The sequence below is a fragment of the Perca flavescens genome, chromosome 11 (genome assembly GCF_004354835.1).
Source record: "Perca flavescens isolate YP-PL-M2 chromosome 11, PFLA_1.0, whole genome shotgun sequence".
NCBI lineage: Eukaryota > Metazoa > Chordata > Actinopteri > Perciformes > Percidae > Perca > Perca flavescens.
The window spans coordinates 25925314-25943539 of NC_041341.1; the positions used below are offsets into that span (position 1 = coordinate 25925314).

The 18226-nt window shown below is 41.0% G+C and overlaps 2 protein-coding genes across 3 annotated transcripts in view; one reads left to right on the top strand and one right to left on the bottom strand.

The window, feature by feature from the left end:
• Positions 1–18226, bottom strand: part of LOC114563857 (general transcription factor IIF subunit 2) — a 54584-nt gene that overhangs the window by 22394 nt on the left and 13964 nt on the right. The gene's annotated exons all lie outside the window — the stretch shown is intronic.
• Positions 1404–3256, top strand: kctd4 (potassium channel tetramerization domain containing 4). Its single transcript, XM_028590791.1, is given in 2 exon segments — positions 1404–1665; positions 1667–3256. Coding segments are annotated over 2 exon segments (777 nt in total). The 5' UTR covers positions 1404–1614; the 3' UTR covers positions 2393–3256.

Consider the following 18226-nt stretch of genomic DNA (forward strand, 5'->3'; position numbering starts at 1 on the left):
AGCACTTCATGGCCATTTACCAAACCGTCATGAAGGGCCACTGGGGTGGAACCAGAGTGTAACTCCACATGAAGTCACACTCACAGCAGTGGAGGCTCTCTGTACAGAGAGGGAGGGTATAAATAAGAAGGTGAACACCAACAGACACCCTTGTCATACTGTGTCCCGCTTCGGAGTAAAAAAAATAACATATTTTTAATCACAAAATATTATACTATGCAAAACATTGTAGAGCTAAAACAATTAGTCGATTAATTGTTTAGTCGATCGATATGGTGCTTTGCTCTGTTTTATGTCATCGTCAACTGAATATCTTTGGGTTTTAAACAATTTTCATTATTTTCTTACGTTTTATGCACCGTATTATTCATTGAAAAGAAATCCACAGATTAATCAAAAATGGAAAACACACAGTGGTAGTGAGGCATTCTTACCAAATTAAATTACAAGGGCTTCTGGGTCTGAAAAGTGTAGTCAATGCGGAAGTGCCTTAAACCTGCATTGTATCTCATTTCCAGCAGGGGGCAACTCCACTGGTTGCAAAAACAAGTCGGCTCATAGAAGTCTATGAGAAAATGACCCTACTTTTTAATTGATTAAAAAAATCAAGATGGCCAAATTTCCACACTCAAGGCTTCAAAACGGTAATTCACATACCACTGGATGACATCACTGAACCATCCATTTATTTGTAAAGTCAATGAGGCCAAAGCATTAGCCAATTCAAATCCTGTCCATCATGACCAGACCACCACCAACTGTAATTGGTCCATTTCCTCGCCAGGAAAGTCAGCGCACACACAAGACACACACACACGCACACGCACCCAATTAATGCACTAGCAACATTTTCTATGAGAGAGGACTGCTTGTTATTTTGCAAGAAAGAAAACACGATATGCATGTTTAAAAGCATCCCGTTGCTTTCATTTACATAATGCTAGCAGTCTACTTCTCCCTGTCATAACCAGAGATGAGAAAAAACATGGCAGTAAAGCCCCAAATTAAACTCCTTTTCAAACAGATTCCAGTTCACATGTAGCACTGTGTGGTAAACAGATGGATTTGGCTGCAAAGGGAGTTTGATATTCAGACTCACACAAGCTGAGACAGTTCACACCACAAAAATTATGGAAGCAACACATCCCCCCTCCCCCCCGAATCTGGTGCATGTGTGTGTAATCTTTTTATCAAAGATAATTAGGGAAAGAGAGCAAGCAAGAACGGAAGCGCTCCAGAGTCCGTACCCTTCTGTTGTTTGCTCTTATATGTCCACTCTCTCCTCCCTGAATGTGACGCTGCCTGCCCACCCACTCCTGAAGAGGGAGAGAGAGGGAGAGGAGGGACACCGAGCAGCACAGAGAAACAGTCTGTTTTCAGCTCCCAGTTCACTGTAGCTCTCCTGCCAGACAGCACTCACCCATCCACCATCACACACTCTCAAAAACATTCAATCTCACTATACGACAGCTGACAACACCTTTTCATTTTCTCAGCAGCAGCAAAAACTCAAACAGCCAGATCCAAAAGAGAAGAAAAAAACAGACTTGATTTGTACTGCAGACACACCAGCTCCAAGGCGGCTGGGTCGAGGCTGGAGAGGGTGACTAGAGAATGGAATGGAACCTCAGAAGAATGGAAAGTGAACTGAGGCACATCAACCCATGACCTGCTGCAGCCCAGCAAGAGCTTTAAGAAGCCCTCTTCAGGCACCATCACCATCAATGTAGGGGGGTTCCTGTACACTGCCCACCGGACCACCCTTGCCAAACACCAGGGTTCCTTTCTGGAAGAGCTGGCCAACGGTAAGAAGCCGGTTCAGCACACCGATTCCATGGGCAACCCATTCATTGATAGAGATGGTCCAGTTTTTCGCCATGTGCTCAACTACCTCCGAACTGGAGAGCTCCAGCTGCCGGACGACTTCCGGGAAGTAGGGCTCCTGCGACGGGAGGCTGATTTTTACCATCTGAGTGAACTGGTGGAAGCCGTGGTCGAGTGGGAAAGTCAGAGGATGGCCCAGCGGGAGGCCGCCTTTTTGGAGATGACGGATAGCCATGAGAGGTCGCAGGGTCTCAAGGTGTACTGCAGTGACTCCGCCTTCATCGACAAGGTCAAAGGGCGACTGGTGCAGATCTCCAAGAGTCGCCTGGATGGCTTTCCGGAAGAATTTGTGGTGTCGTCCAACGTGATCCAGTTTCGACACTTCATCAAGTCGGAGCCGGGATCGCGGCTCGTGCTGAAGGAGGACAGCACATTCTTGTGCACACTTGACTGTCTGAAACTAGAGACAGTGATGCTAGCGCTGAAATCAGGCTTCAAGCTGGTCACCAGCCTCGACAGCAGCAAAGGCTCTGTGGTAGCGGCTGAGGCCCTGCACTTTGTCAAGTAGGATAAAGGGAAATAGAAAAAAGAGAGGGGAGGAGAAGGGGAGGCAGATAGGTAAAAGAGTAGTGCCTGATTTTATATCCACCCCGCTAACATAAGGTATTGGCTTTAAAATCTTGTAACGTGCTGAGCTGTAATGTGTCATTGGATGGGAGAAGAAGAGGTGGGTTTGGAATGTCTCACAGGAAAGTGTTTTATATCTTTACTGCACAATGCTGGTTTTTAAAAAGATTTGATAGGTTTGGGGTAACAGTGAGTGATTCAACCTTTACACTGCTTTGTAAGCTAGTATTTATGGAATTCAGAATGAGCATTTACGATATTTAAATTGCATTGCATTGGCTATCATACATAAAGTACAACTCTATACTGTAATATGGAAGACAAGCCAATGAATCCTTCCATAGAGAAGAGCAAGGGATCAAACTGAGAGTCTAAACATCAACAGCTTTATCAGTGGATTTGTCTCTGCACAAGAACTGCTTCTGCTGCTTTGTCAACAGCTGCAAAAGCTGTGACGTGCACCATTGTGCCATTCAGCTTTTACTACAGTCTGTGGCTGTGTGTATGTGTGTGTTGCTATTTACTGTGTGTGCTGTGTTTAGTTAGTTTAATAGCTTGTGTTTAGTTTATTAGCCTCTCTGGAGCCTGGAGGGGAAACCACAGTTCACTGAGGTTGTTTTTGGATAAACTAACAAACTTCACATCCAAAAATCAGACTGAAGCAACACAAACTGTTTCTCCGACCATGTGGACAAGTTGAGTTTAAATGCAAAGAACAGTTAATATTGTAAGGGCTTTGAATCTAGCATGATGCATGTGCACTAAATAAACGGTGTGTTTGTTAGTGCTGTGAGCCTCTGTGAAGTCAGTGCCACAACAATGCCTATTACTTTTCAATGTGAATATTTTACAAATAAAAGTGACACTGAAACTATTGGAACGTGTTCGGAAGTGTATCTGCAAAAGTCTGTTTACCTGATTCCTTGCTTGGTGTAAAAAGTTATTTTGCATAAATTCTATAACAACAGCCAGCCAGTCTTAACTTAGATTTATGTACAGGGATCATGACTATTTTTGCTTGCATCCAATAGCATAACATTTTCACTGATAACCATTAAATCCTGACCCACATAAACTTACAGAATGTAGACTGTAATTGTTAACCACTGAGGCAGGCGGGAACACTATTTGTGTAAAGTTTCCAGAATCTTCTGATAAAAATAAGAACAACTTTGGAGAGTCACACCAAACTGGCTCACAGACAACATTTTCTTTGCATAAAATTACTCCTTTTACACTTCTCTGCATGTGTTAAATACTGATTTTTTATCTTGCCTGGAACAATCTACAAGGTGTACAAAAACAGGGACAAAATAACGCTCTGTGCAGCATGTTCTTTGTTATTACACATATGTGTTGTCAGTGGAGGATGTAATGTTCCTTGGTTTCTGCTCCCTGAATGACATCAGATCAAGTCACACTTTAGACAATTCAGTTGGAAAGTGGATTTAATAGATCAATGCCTAGAGAACTTTTAACTACAGAAACCTATAGAAATTGACAGCCTTTTACAGAAATAATCCATTCTATCAATTTTAGCATGATTATGACTTCACCAAAAATTATCATTGTCATCATGTCGTTTGCTTATAAGAAGCTAATTAGCGACACTATATAAAATATTTTTAAATGTTCACATTTAGTGGAAAGTAGACAGAGTGACATTTCTGGTGGCTTTTATACAGTATATCAATTTCAATTAAGGAATTGAAATAAATTGAGATTTTATTTTATATAGCTGCTTCATGTAGAGCGCACTGTTAAAATATTTTGGTAGATGCAACACACGTAGATGGTTTATGGGACATAAAATGGGTATATAATGTTTTAAAAAAAAAAAAATCTAAAAACATCTAGATGATATATAAATTGAAAATGTGAAAATGTCTCTTCATTTTGTCTGATCCCATGACTATTAGGGGTGGGAATCACCTTACGATACAATATCATCACGATGCGATTTTAAACATATTGCAATATTCTGCGATATATTGGAATTCATTACCTTTTTTCCAACTTCAAATTTTTCCCAATTTCAAATTATGTCCCCAAAAGGAAACTTTGTCAACATCAGTTTTATCTGAAAAGATACATGTCTCTGTTTGTTCATCTCACTTCAATTGTATTGCTGCAAAATGGGATTGTCAAGCAGACAAACTGACCAACACATATATAATAAAAGATAGATATTTGGAGTCTGTGTATCGATACAGTATTGCCACGGAAAATATTGCGATACTATGCTGTATCGATTTTTTTCCCCCACCCCTAATGACTATTACTGTGGCTGATGCTGTCCTGAAGTTATTATTTCTACCGATGACTACAACTTGGAAAAACATGAATACAATAGTCACTGCTTCTACATGTTAATTACCACCTTCACATCAGCTTTTACTGAGCCCCAGCAGCTGGTTTTACCTGCAGTGATGTAGAAATGTACTCAGTCATTATTGATGTGAAAAAAGGAAAACTCACAATGTCATCATACAGCGTGTCACACATTGTAAGTTAACAATTTAATTAAAACATGCTCAGCTATGCTATAACCTTCGCACCGCCTGCTGTAATGACCGACAGAGTTTTACAGGCTCGCTGCCACAGTGCTGTAACTCCATGTGCAGAAGCCTTTGGGGAGCCCCTTCAAACCCTCCCAGTTCCAGTTTAGATATTTGGTAATTTAAAAGTAGGCCTGTCTGTGAGATAAATCCTGCCCTTTTCCCTCAAGGAGAACCTCTTTTTATCTCCATGCATTGCACTCTGCTTGTAATCGTTAACGTTAGTAGTAATATACTATTTTTACAGGTACTGTGCAGTGAAAAAATTTACTATTCCAACTTCAGTAATATAGTTGTCAAACGTGATAACCAGTTATTGCCCTCTGGATATTAGTTGACTCACTGGAACAATATGATTATTCCACTCTTGATTTGTTTTTCTCACAATGAGTCTCCCTTTTTAAAAGGTGATACAGGAATGCTCTGAGCTTATGACAACCTCAATGAACTAGTTCACATGAACAAAATGGGAACAACGTTGATTTTCTCTGTAAGTATTTTTCCACCACTATGATGTGAAATGATTGACAAGATGATTAAAATTTGTTTTGATTGTATCAATGTCAAAAGGAAGTATTGCAGACTATGTGGCAAAATCATTTTTAAAATTCTAATTATTTTCATCAATAATAACAATAACAGACAGTGATGCAAACCAATAATTGATTAAACATGTTACTGTAATACAAATCTAATGAAAAGTACAAATATCTATTTCTAAATAGTAGTAAATAGTAGACAATGACATTAACACAACAGTAATTAAAGGGGTACCCCAGCGAGTTATAAATGCACTTCCACAAAGGTGGGGGGACTTGGGAGGGACATTTAAGAAAAAAAAAAAAAAAAGGATGAATATTGGCCAAGATATTGTTAATTTTTAGTCTCTATCTAGTAAGACTAAACTTCCAAAAAAGAATGCATCCTACATTTCCCATAGTGCAACTCCTTTGCATCTTTAGATAGACCCCTGCCTGGCAAATGTCAACACCTTTCAAAAACCTGTTAACATTTTTGTTTCCAAACTAAAGCAGAAATTGCCCTGATGACATGATCAGAATCAACTGAATGCCCCTTAAAATAAGCAATGAAATACATACCCTAAATAAATAAATCAATATCAAATTAAATACATTAAAGTCAAAGAGCGAATTTGAGCAACATTCAAGTTAAGGTCTTTTAAGCTCTTTGGAGCAGTCCAAACTGAATAATACATTTATGTTAATTATAAATAAAAACACACTTCATAAGTCAACTGGTTGATTATACTGGGTCGGAAAAAAGGCTAATTTTAGTGTCTAATGGCTGCATTTTAGGACAAAAAGCTGATTTGGCAGAGGTCAATGTTGCCTGTGCCAAAGGAAATGAAAAACGAGTCTCACCTGGTTTATGTCCAAACAACATGAAGCAGTGATACGGCAAGATCAATTTATGCAACTTCAGAGGAAATGTTTAAATTGAATAACCCCAAACAGGGCACAAAGTTAACATCATCTAGCAGCCAAATGCTGGTACAATATGCAAGTGGCTAGTAGCTTTGCTTCCCTCACCAGCCCAAAACAATGGTTATCTATTGAGTGGCTTGCAAAACTTGAACATTCACTATATAAATTTAATTTTGCACCTTGACTCCTCTAGAGTTTATTCCTTCAAGAGTGGAACAGCCTTTGTAAAACAAGTTAAACTGCCCCTTAGTGCCTGTTGGAACTGTAACTATGTGTAATTGCCTTGAACACCTCTATCAACATACCGACAATCAGCCACCTTTAAATGACCAGCATCTCTCACTGTACTTCTAACTGTGCTCCTCCCCCCCATGGTGACTGAAACCATCTGTTCCAGCAGGCGATGTCGTCAAACCGTCACACCAGCCGCCACCACCCCCAGTATGACTCATACACCCACAACAACCTCTGACATCAGGCGAACCTCTTCCTCAGCCCACTCCTCACAAACACAGAAAACAAACATACAACGCACACGTAACCCTGTGTTCGTCAAAGTAAATGTAAACACATTCAAGAGGAGATAAACCCAGTGAATCTGTGCTGTTCAAATGTCACACCTAGCACTTTACTTTCAACATCATCAAACCATTTTTTTAATTGCAGATTGGCTTCTTGAATTTTTTATGACGGTTACTGCTTTACTTATTAGTCGCGGTGTCAAAGTGATCCACACCTCATCAAAGGGGGAGCTTGGGATGATGAGGCATGCAGGAGGTGCAGGTGGTAGAAAGAGGACAGAGGTGAGAAAAGCTCAAACCATACTATCAACAGTCTCATCTTAGTCTTTTCACCTGTTGCCAGGCAAACTGAACTCGTACATCATACGTTGACAGTCTGCTCTTTTTCTCTCTCTGACATACACACATACACACACCCCTCCTTATCGCAATGCCTTAAGTTGTGTGGTGCCGCTCAACCAGAAAATGATTAACATAGCTAAGATTTTTATCTTTCAACTCCAGAAAGAGAGCCAATGGCAGGAGGAGGAGGAGGAGAGAGGGTGAAGATTAGGAGGAGGGGAGGTCAGACCCCTTCTACTTCCACTCTCAGCTCAGACAAAAGAGGCAGCAGCAACCATTATTGAGTCACACAAAAAGAGATGAGGCAGGGGTGGGCACAACAAAACAGTGAGTATAGAGAATTATTTTTCATGCAATAATGTATTTAGGTATTTTTAGATTGAAAGCTGACACAAATCTGAGTTCTTTCATACCAAACGTTCAAAAAATGTTTCGCCCAAGAACTGTACTTTTTCCTCAAGGTATGAAAGCCTATGAAACAGCATTTACAATTTTTAAAAGATCATTTGGGCTCAGATTCATCACTAAGGGAAATAACAAACCATTCTGCCAGTGAAGTGAGATAAATCGACTTGTTCCACGAGCAGTAACCCTTGTTTCAGGATTTTTCTACAAACAAGTAATCTTTAATCTGTATCTTGAAATTGGACAGAAAAAAAGGCCATTTTAAATGTACCCTTGATCATAGCATATTCTTAAAACAACTTACAACATTACAATAAATTCAACTACCAGTATAATGTTGACAAAGTCTACAATTAAAATGCTATCTATTGATCCATAATTTGGTCCATAAAATGTTAGTGGAAAATGATATCACAACATTCCTTGTTTTGTCAGTCCAACGCCCAAATGCAGCAAATCCTCGCCACTGAGAATGTGAAACTCTGCAATTTTTGGTATGAAATATTAAACGATCAATCAGTGATCAAAATAGTTGCAGATTCATTTAAGCTCTACGATAAATAAAGATCTCTAAAGATAAAACAATTTAAAAAAGGACAACAGAAGTGGTAAAAAAAAGGCAGAGGAGAGGCGTTTACTACGAAGCCAGATTTGGCATTAACGAGGTAACTTCAACCCAGATTTCCGTGTACCACGACGGTGGATTACTTGTTACCGGGTTAAATCGCCGTGGTAACTTATGCTGAACACCTAACCTGGTTGGGAGCAGGTTGGAGATTAGAGATCAACAGGTGTAAAAGCACCGCCTACTGACCAATCAATACTCGATTGATAACGGCGTCACCGTTCTTAGAAGATCAGGTGGAGCTTGGTGCGCGGAGAGAGAGAGGTGGGCTCATAAAATTTCAAACATTTAGAGAACGACAACCCCGTTAACATTCCCTGATGGGTATTTTTATGAAAGTTATATATTTTCAGCAGAGGGAATTGCGTATAGGTCATTTGTCAGCTTCTTGAGCCGTGTGTTGCCAATGCGCACATCGGTTTGAATTATGTTTTTATATTTTTTATTTTCTCTCACGATGGATTACCACTGCCTGGGTTGCAACTGGAATAATAGGCTAAAGCGCAAGTGTAATTATGGTCAGATCTTGTGCCTGACTGATGGGTTGATAAGCGTAGTAATTTACGCATCTACAGCGTCGGCTATTCTTTTTGCCAGCTTTCCTTCCTGTTTTAGGAAGCAGCGAATGTATTGCGTTTTCCCTTTAAAACCGTGTCGGTGTTCTTCATGTTTATGTAGAATTATAGTTTGCTCTTCTCATGTAAAATATGCGGCTCTGGTAGATGTTTGCGATTGGTCACGATGTGAAAACACCGCCTCTTTTATGTGAACGCGCGCGTCGCTGGATTGGGAAACCCTGGGTTGATTGAACTAGTTGTTAACCACCGTCGTGACACAGCTTATGCAGGACCGCGGTAGTTAGGTTTGGTGAAGCCAGGTAACTGAAAGAAATCCAGGGCATGTTGATCTTGATTCCTAGTACAGGCCTCTGGTAGAGGTGAAGAGGATCTCAGCAGAGGCAGAGAGAGACAGTCAGAGCCAACCTGCCCTCCCCCTTCCTACTGTATATGCAAAAGTGGCAATCAACGAACTTTGACATAACAGACATCAGCGTCTGCAACAGACAGGTGTGTGTCCATGTGACGGTGTGTGCGTCAAGTTTCGTTACTGTTGAGTAAAATCCTCCCACACATCACAAAACGATTTTCTTGCTCATACATCTCACACAAAAGTAATACAACCATATGGACTATGTGACCTGCGTGGAACAACCACCATCATATCTGATGTGGACAACACTGACTGGCTATAATTCCATTTTTAATAAAGAGCCTTGCACTGGTCCAACAATAATGTTCAGGTTCAGGTTCAGGTTAATGTGATTCTTTTTATTAACGCGTCAGTGTGTATGACTGCACTTGACTTTTTCCATTACATGGTACCTGCTCGACTCGCCTCTACTCGCTTTTTTTCGTCGTTTTTCCATTATGAAAAAAAAAAGTACCTGGTACTAGCTAACAGTAGTGTTGACGAACTGACCGAAGAGCCGGTTAATTAACCCGACTCGTGTCACTGAGCCGGGAGAATCGAGTGCCATACGTCAATGAACCGACTCACTCCTGTTTTTTTCTTTTACTTCATTCGTGCCGTTGGCATTATATATATGTCAATGGTTGGCCGTTGTGTAGCTGGTATTCTTCTGCTACTGTGTGTGTTGTAATCTAGCTCATTAGCGCCTCCGCTGGACTGGAGTGGTGGTGGTAGAATCCATCAGGAAATGAGCTACTAATGCCTAGACCCGAACGAGACCGAATGTAACCGTGCAACCGGCCGGCCGCTCGACTCTAATGTAACCGTGCAACCGGCCGCTCGACTCTAATGTAACCGTGCAACCGGCCGCTCGACTCTAATGTAACCGTGCAACCGGCCGCTCGACTCTAATGTAACCGTGCAACCTGCCGCTCGACTCTAATGTAACCGTGCAACCTGCCGCTCGACTCTAATGTAACTGTGCAACCTGCCGGCCGCTCGACTCTAATGTAACCGTGCAACCGGCCGGCCGCTCGACTCTAATGTAACCGTGCAACCTGTCGGCCGCTCAACTCTAATGTAACCGTGCAACCGGCCGCTCGACTCTAATGTAACCGTGCAACCGGCCGGCCCGCTCGACTTCTCGTGCATCTTAGATGATTGTGTACATACAAATTAATAGATTACATTATCGATGGATATCACATACAAATGCACATCATGTTATCTTAGTAGTTATGTTAAGTTAAATGTTTGTTACGTGATAGGTAGGCTGTCATCAGGAGACTGCACCAGACTACTGAACAAGACCGTAACCGTGCCTAATGCATGAGTCATGTAATCAAACGGGTGTCTAGGTTCTCGGCAAGTTTGAGTTATCAACCGATAGCAGAAGCCTTTATGTCTCGTGCATTTTAGAATTGTGTTCATGGAAATTCATATGCTACATTACCAAGGGGAAAGTATTAGGCCTATATCACATACAAATACACGTAATGTTATCTTGATAGATATGTAAAGTTAAACGCGATCACCCGCCCCCCGCCGCCGAGGGCACGCGAACCGGTGACCAAATCTATTAACTCGGTAGGCCAACCAACGACCGTGCGGTCTCGTAAAAGAGTCGGTTGTCCCATCACTAACTAACAGGTACTTTTTTTAGTATCCCCTCCATCGAGGTTCCAAGCGAGCTGAGGCGATACCCAAAGGTGAAGTGAAAACCGGCAGACTACAGATTGGTCAGAGAGAAACACTAATCACTGCGTCATCATTGGTAGCGACAGAGGGGAGTGTCCTGAACACACCCGCCATTTTTTAAATAGTTTAACCAGCTGTGTTTTTTTTGCTGCCTCCAGCTTCTTTTGAAACAAAATTTGACGTCTGCATGTGGCAACAGCCACATGCCGAGAGTCAAAAACAACACACCTTCGACGTTCTGTGTGTTGCGTTAGGTAACAGCAGTTTCCTTTGGCGTCGCTATGACGACCAGCCACGCTCGCCTCACGCATGAGGCGGGACTAAATCTGCAACGGAAAAAGGAGGACGGGGCACCGCGGCCGAGTCGAGTCAAGCCGAGCTAAGATGTTAAATACAGAAATGGGCTGTTAGAGCAAATTGGATTTCTCATTTGAAATAAAGTAGCGATGGGAGGAAAATAAAACACAGAACAAGCTGTCCAACTTTCTCCGATTGCTTAAATATGAGCTGTAATACAAGTGCCTTATGAAATTACAAGTGAAGCAAATCAGATGAAATTATGAGGAAAATGTAAAATCACAGCATTTGACCTATGGCTGACTTTGCTTTTCTTGCCTTGTTTAAGTCTAAAAGGACTTCAAACACACTTAAAAAAAAATGATAAAAATAACTTTAACTGACATGGCATAACATGATAGAGGCACCATCTGCAACTTCAAAGAACATATGATTTAAAGAGGTTACTTCCCTCACATCTTCTTGCAATGTGCTCTAGTAAAATGTTTTCAGTCAACCTTTCAGTTAACAACCTACTGACAGAGGCTCCCGTTTTATCTACTGGCGACAGAGCATCACATTTGAGCCCCTGTCATATTCTGGGTGCCACGTGTATCTTGTGTGTGAGCACAGCAGGGGTTGGACAAACCTTTATTTCAAGAAGCAAAACAGAAATGACAACGCGGATGACGTTTCTTTAGAGAAACAATAGCTGGCTCACTCTCCTATTTTCACCTTGGACAACAACAAAGAGGCATCTCTGAGAAGAATAGCAGGCCTTGAGTCACAGTGATTCAGCCCTCTGCTTCATTGCGACTACAGGGAACAACAAATGTGAGATCTGCATTTTTTTGGAGGAACCTGTGGGGTGCAAAACAACAAATTTGAATCCACAAATTTAGACTGTGTTCTGGTAAAATATAGCACATTTGTTACGTATTGAAAGATGGGTTTATGCCCAGAGAATGGCAACAAACCATCTGCCTGCCCAATTTAAATAGACAATCAAGCTCTCTCGGAAAATCCATATTTCCTATATTTGAGCGACGTGACTATTTTCTTCATGTAGTGAAGAAACATGTATCCCCTATTATCGAGGTTCCTTCGAACAAGATGCTTTACACTTAAATGCACCAGTGGAGTTTTACAGTGCCAGATTGTAAAAAAGTTTTAATTGGTAGTTGTAATACCTATGACAAATTCTCCGACTTCATAATACGATTCCTTTGTCAAAAGTGTTTCAATTATAATCTTTATGAAGGTAGGATTTATTGCAGCACTGTTATAATAGATTACATTTAGCTAGGTGAACCTAATGGGCAACTGAGTTTATGGAGATGAAGCTGTACTGGAACTATTTCTTCTAGACTTGTGAGCAATTAAACAGGCATTACGTATATTTTAATTCAACATAGTTATTTGTGTTTGACAATACAGACATAAGAATCTGTACAATGGACAAATACATCAGAGAATTTAAAACTGATGTATTCTTGTACTCTCATGTGTTGCTGCCAGTGTAAAACTGTGTTCCAATGTGTGGAACTGTATAAATATAAGAAGAGGGGAGCTCAAGTGAATTTCAAGGGAAAAATAAACGCTGCAAAACAAGTGTCAGCGTGGCTAGAAATTCATGTCAAACAATACCTATGATACTCATATTTCGAGAATGGCATTTTTTCCATGTATATTCTGGTGGTGCTATGAAAGAGCAGAGAGCAGCGCAACAGGAGAGAGCCGACAGCTTCAAACAGCTCCAACAGTCAGTTTGCCCAAAAGGCTTGAGCTCTCCGACAGCAGGAACTTTTATAGCCTCCCATTGCATTAACGTTGGCAGAACACAGCAAAACTGCTCCATGACGTCACTCGTGGAAACAGCCCAACCATACAGCTATTATGGCGTTTTTCCATTACATGGTACCTGCTCAACTCGCCTCGACTCTACTCGCCGTGCGTCCGTTTTCCATTGCAGATTTTAGTATCGCCTCAGCGTGGCTGGTCGTCATACCGACTGCTGTGGGCGTGGCTTAGTAGCTTGCTTTTCCCATTGACATATCCCCGACGCATTTCCTGGTTCGTCGGTCCGAACTCGGTAAACAACATGATATCAAAGAGATAGTTAACGTTTACTGCTCCAAATTTCCCACCGTGGTCACATATATATGACTCTAGAGTCGCTACTCGCTTTGTTTCTCTCACATATATATGACTCTAGAGTCGCTACTCACTTTGTTTCTCTCACATATATATATATATATGACTCTAGAGTCGCTACTCGCTTTGTTTCTCTCACATATATATGACTCTACAGTCGCTACTCGCTTTGTTTCTTTCACATATATATGACTCTAGAGTCGCTACTCGCTTTGTTTCTCTTATATATATATATATATATATATATGACTCTAGAGTCGCTACTCGCTGCGGAGATAATCGCCGTCACTCTCTCACTTCTCCCTCGCTCACTAGCTCCCCACACACACACCTACGGCAACGCAACACACACACATCACACATGCACACACCAGCGCACCAGTATAACCATCAGGCCACTTGTATGCTACGGAGAAAGCTCTGCGTGGAGCCTCCGGCAGCAAAAAAACACAGCTGGCTAAACTATTTAAAAATGCCGTCTCTCGCTAGCAATGCAGTGATCAGTGACGCTTCTTTCCGACCAATCAGCAGCCTGCAGGGATTCACTTCACCTTCTCGGCTCGCCTCAGCTCGCTTGGAACCTCGACTGAGCAGGTACTAAAAAAAGTACCTGTTAGCAGGTACCAGGTACTTTTTTTCGTAATGGAAAACCAAAAAAGGCGAGTAGAGTCGAGGCGAGGCGGTACCATGTAATGGAAAAGCGCCTTTTGTGCACAACTTCCAGTACAGCATGAGGAGCTGCTAAAAGCTGACGAATCCCAACAATTAATTCTGTGGGCCTGCTAAATCATTGTGAATGAAAAATAGAAAATAGTCCTGCAAGCATGGGTTGTTATTGTCGTCTGACTGCTTTTTAAGAGGTATCCAGTCAAGAGACATTCCTCTTCAAACCCTTCATGAGCTACACTTTTGGAATGAACCTACAAAGCTAAGCCAGCCACGCTCCTTCAATAAAACACCTACGACAGTCTGCACAGGATCCAACAGCCTGAGCAGTTCCAACGGTTTTGGGCCTGATGCTACTACACAACAGGAATTTCAAATAACAACATAGCAGGACAACAGCAGTTTATCCCTTTGAAACAAACAAAAATACATCATGGTTAATTCACCAAGTCGGTTTCCGTTGCACTTTGTCACATTTTGTTTTTAATCGATCCCACCTCAGTCAAGCGTAAGAACCTTTTTACAATAATTGTAATTTTTTTAATGTGAAAACTGAAATAAAAACAGGTGAATGCAAACTATCTTAATGATATTATCAACACAGAGACACAGGAGTCTGCCAGATAATATAACAATACTACATGTTAGGACCATCAGTTTAAACTTTATATCTAAGAAATCCTGGTTTTTCAATCAGTTCGGCATGGCAGATGGCTCAGTAGTTGCTATGGAAAAGACGCTAGTCAGAGGCATGACTAGGAGCGGTACCAAATTTAAAATGCTTTGTCATTGCAGTTGGAAAAAATTGAATTCATCCAAAACAGAATCTGAGAGTAAAATTATTTAGGCTGCTGGCATAATCTGCATAATCTGTAAAAATTCTGACAAAGTTAGAATAGTTTGGGTTATTTATTTACATTTTATTATTATATAAGTCTGTATAAAATATGGACATACTGTAGTCTCCGTGACGTCACCCATAGGTTTCTGAAGAGCCAAAATGAAGCTCAAAAGTGGTCTCGGTGGCTCCGGTAATCGCCATGTTGGCAGTGCCTGATGTCAGCTAATCCAAAAGTGTAAAACGCTTAATTATGCAGGGGCATCTTTCCGTGAACCAATCAAAGTTTAGCACCTAAATCTGATGACATGGGGTTGTGTTTGCTTGTGTTGCCAACGCTGTCAGTCAAATTTGATCAAACACAAACACACAGTCATGATGAAGCAGGTTAGCCAAGTGTCTGACATTTAACATAGCTAAGAGTCTGACATTGCACATTTTAAATGAATGTTTGTATTTAAAACAAAAGTGTCAAAGTAGGTATTCTAAGTACACTAAGTAACACTAAGTAACTCCTGGAGTCTATACTTTACAAATTGACTAAATGAATGCAAACACTCTGTAGGCGTGGGTTTCAGTTATTTCAAAAGGACTCAAGGATTCCAAAGTTTTAGTGAAAAGCCTAACAGAGACGGCTGAAGGAAAACCATACAGTAACAGAGCAGAACATTATCTGGCTTACTGTTCTCCCCTGCATGCTTCTGTGGCAACTACGCCTGTTGCTTAGCAACCTCTTAATCAATACCTGGATCTTGCCGGAACAAAGCAGAACGAGGGGAGGAAATAATGGAGGAACATTTAGCTAGCAGCCTTACAGTACAAAAGCCATGTCAGACACCATTCGCATACATATCAATCATCAGTGGTCACCATTAGCAACCTCTCTATATTGTTGGCTCATTGAATATGCTCAGGCATGGAATATACAGAGTCTGACATGTTTGTATAATAGGGATTAGAATATGCATGGCTGGCTGGATTACACATTTGAAATGGACATGGACAGACATAAAACAAATGGACATGGCTAGAGCTGGCTGAGCCCATTCTTAAGTAAGAAGAAATGCTTGTGCCTTGTTTGGCATGGAAACAATTTAACCCTACAGGCTCTGAGGGTATTTTAGGCCCAATGATGATTTCAGCATGCTCTGATATTGTCAATTTGAACAAATGTAAGCAATATTTTCAAAGTACAATGACTTTTTTTGTATTCAGCACAAGTTCAGCTACAATAATATTTAAGTACAATGTATTTCATGATTTTTTTTTTTCTCCAAATAACTGGTAAATATAACTGGTAAATAAACAAGTTGTAAAAGGTTTGCTGGAATTTGTGAAGAAAAAAAGAATATTGCCACCCCTTTCCTAGAACTTGTTGACTCCATCAGCTTATCTCCTGACTTGGAGGACCGAGGCCCTGTTTACACGAATACGCTCGCTCCCTTTCGTTTAGACGCCAACAGCATTTTTGGAACTTAAAAAACACAAAAAAGTGAAACCACCCTCCAGAGTGGAAATCTTAAAAACCTTCCACCGTCGCATTCCCGTCTAAAGTGTGTGTGTAAGCTAAGTTGTTCTCTGTCTGTTAGGAATGTATTTCCAAGCATGTTCCAGGTTGGGGTTCTGTGCCAGATCGGTTGTTGTACGGTTCCAGTCAACATGTTCAGGTTTGTGGCATGACCCAGCCCTTATAAATCACCTTCTGAGGTACGGCTATAAAAGTGTGTGCGTGCGTGTGTGTGTGTGTCGCATGTGTCTGTGTGTGCATTGTTTGGAGCAATAACTCCAACAACACCTCCTTGTCTGTCCAGACAAAATAGTCAGCTTTTGTTGTTCGCTTCGCGCTACTAAGGAGAGGGAGAGAGGAGGAGGAGAGGGAGACAAGAAGAAGGAAGGTTCTACGCAGGCACGCAGACTTGGCGAATCACATTTCACACACTTTTGCGTTACCATATGCACGCAGATTTCCCACCCCCCATAACGTGCTTTTAATCGCAGAATAAAAAGTGAGAACGCAACGCCACTTTTGCGTTTTCTCTTCAGATTGTTTCCGTCTAAACATAGTTCCTTCTAGACTGTTCCACTCGACGTCAGCTGCCCCCCTTCCTTTTTTTTTTTCTCTCTCTCTCTCTCTCTCTCTCTCTCTCTCCATTTCTTTTAATTTGTTTATGTACTTATTTGTTTATTTTTTATCTTTTGGATGTTGTATCTCCTTACTGGTGTGTGTTTGTCTGTGTGCATGGGTCTGTGTTGTTTGTCCCTGTCTGGTTTGGACCTTATCTGGGTTGGGTTGCAGATGGGCAAGGGACTTGAGGGGACTTGACATACTGTTTCAACTATGCTTCATTCACCATGGCCTCTGCTGTATGTCATTTATTCTGAAATTAAAATAAAAAAACATTTGCCACTTGAGGTGATTGTATCACGTCTTAGGTATCTAACAAGCACACTTTCATCTGCGCCATTGTTTTTATACAACTAATTTGCAATCTAAAAAAATGATGTCTGTTGTTTTGTGACCAAGAGCTGGCAGTGGGAGTGCTAAGCCATTTTTTCCAATCTTTGGATCGCCTGATCTCCTTGTGTAATAATGCTTGTATAACCTCAACCCTGTAATGCACAATCAAATTACAGACATCAGGACAACCTGGGCTATCAGGATATGTATGCTGCAGGGATGTCACATGAATCATTCATGTCTTTATAGTCATAACAAAGATGAATGTATAAATTGTTATGCAATTGTTTGTACAGACAACGGAAATTAAATCTCGAAGAAATGTATTAAAATCACACAGAGAACAATAATGAACATGACTTCTGGCAAATTGAAAATTGTTCTGCCAAGTCTTGGCAATCTGGGGAAACAAAAATAAACACTGTAAATAACACAAATAAAAAAAAACTATTTAGATTGGTTTTCCCAGAAACACCATATGCTTTTATCCATAAAGTTAGTTGTGCCATCTCCAATACCTTTCCTGTCTTCAGTGAAATTACACTTTTACACATCCAGGACCTCCTGAATGACCTGCAGCTCTGCGTACAGTACAAACATTCAAGGCCCTCGTGCTGGTTTCAGGTTAGGGTTAGTGATGCACCGATCTGACTTTTTCAGTTCCGATACCAATGCCAGGGCTTTGTGTATCTGTCGATACCCGATACCGATCAGATACCGTTGTAGAATTAATAATACACTGTATACCTTCCACTTTATACCATCCTTCTACCATGTGGAAGAGACTAAAGGCACCAGACTTTCCTAACTAAACATTACT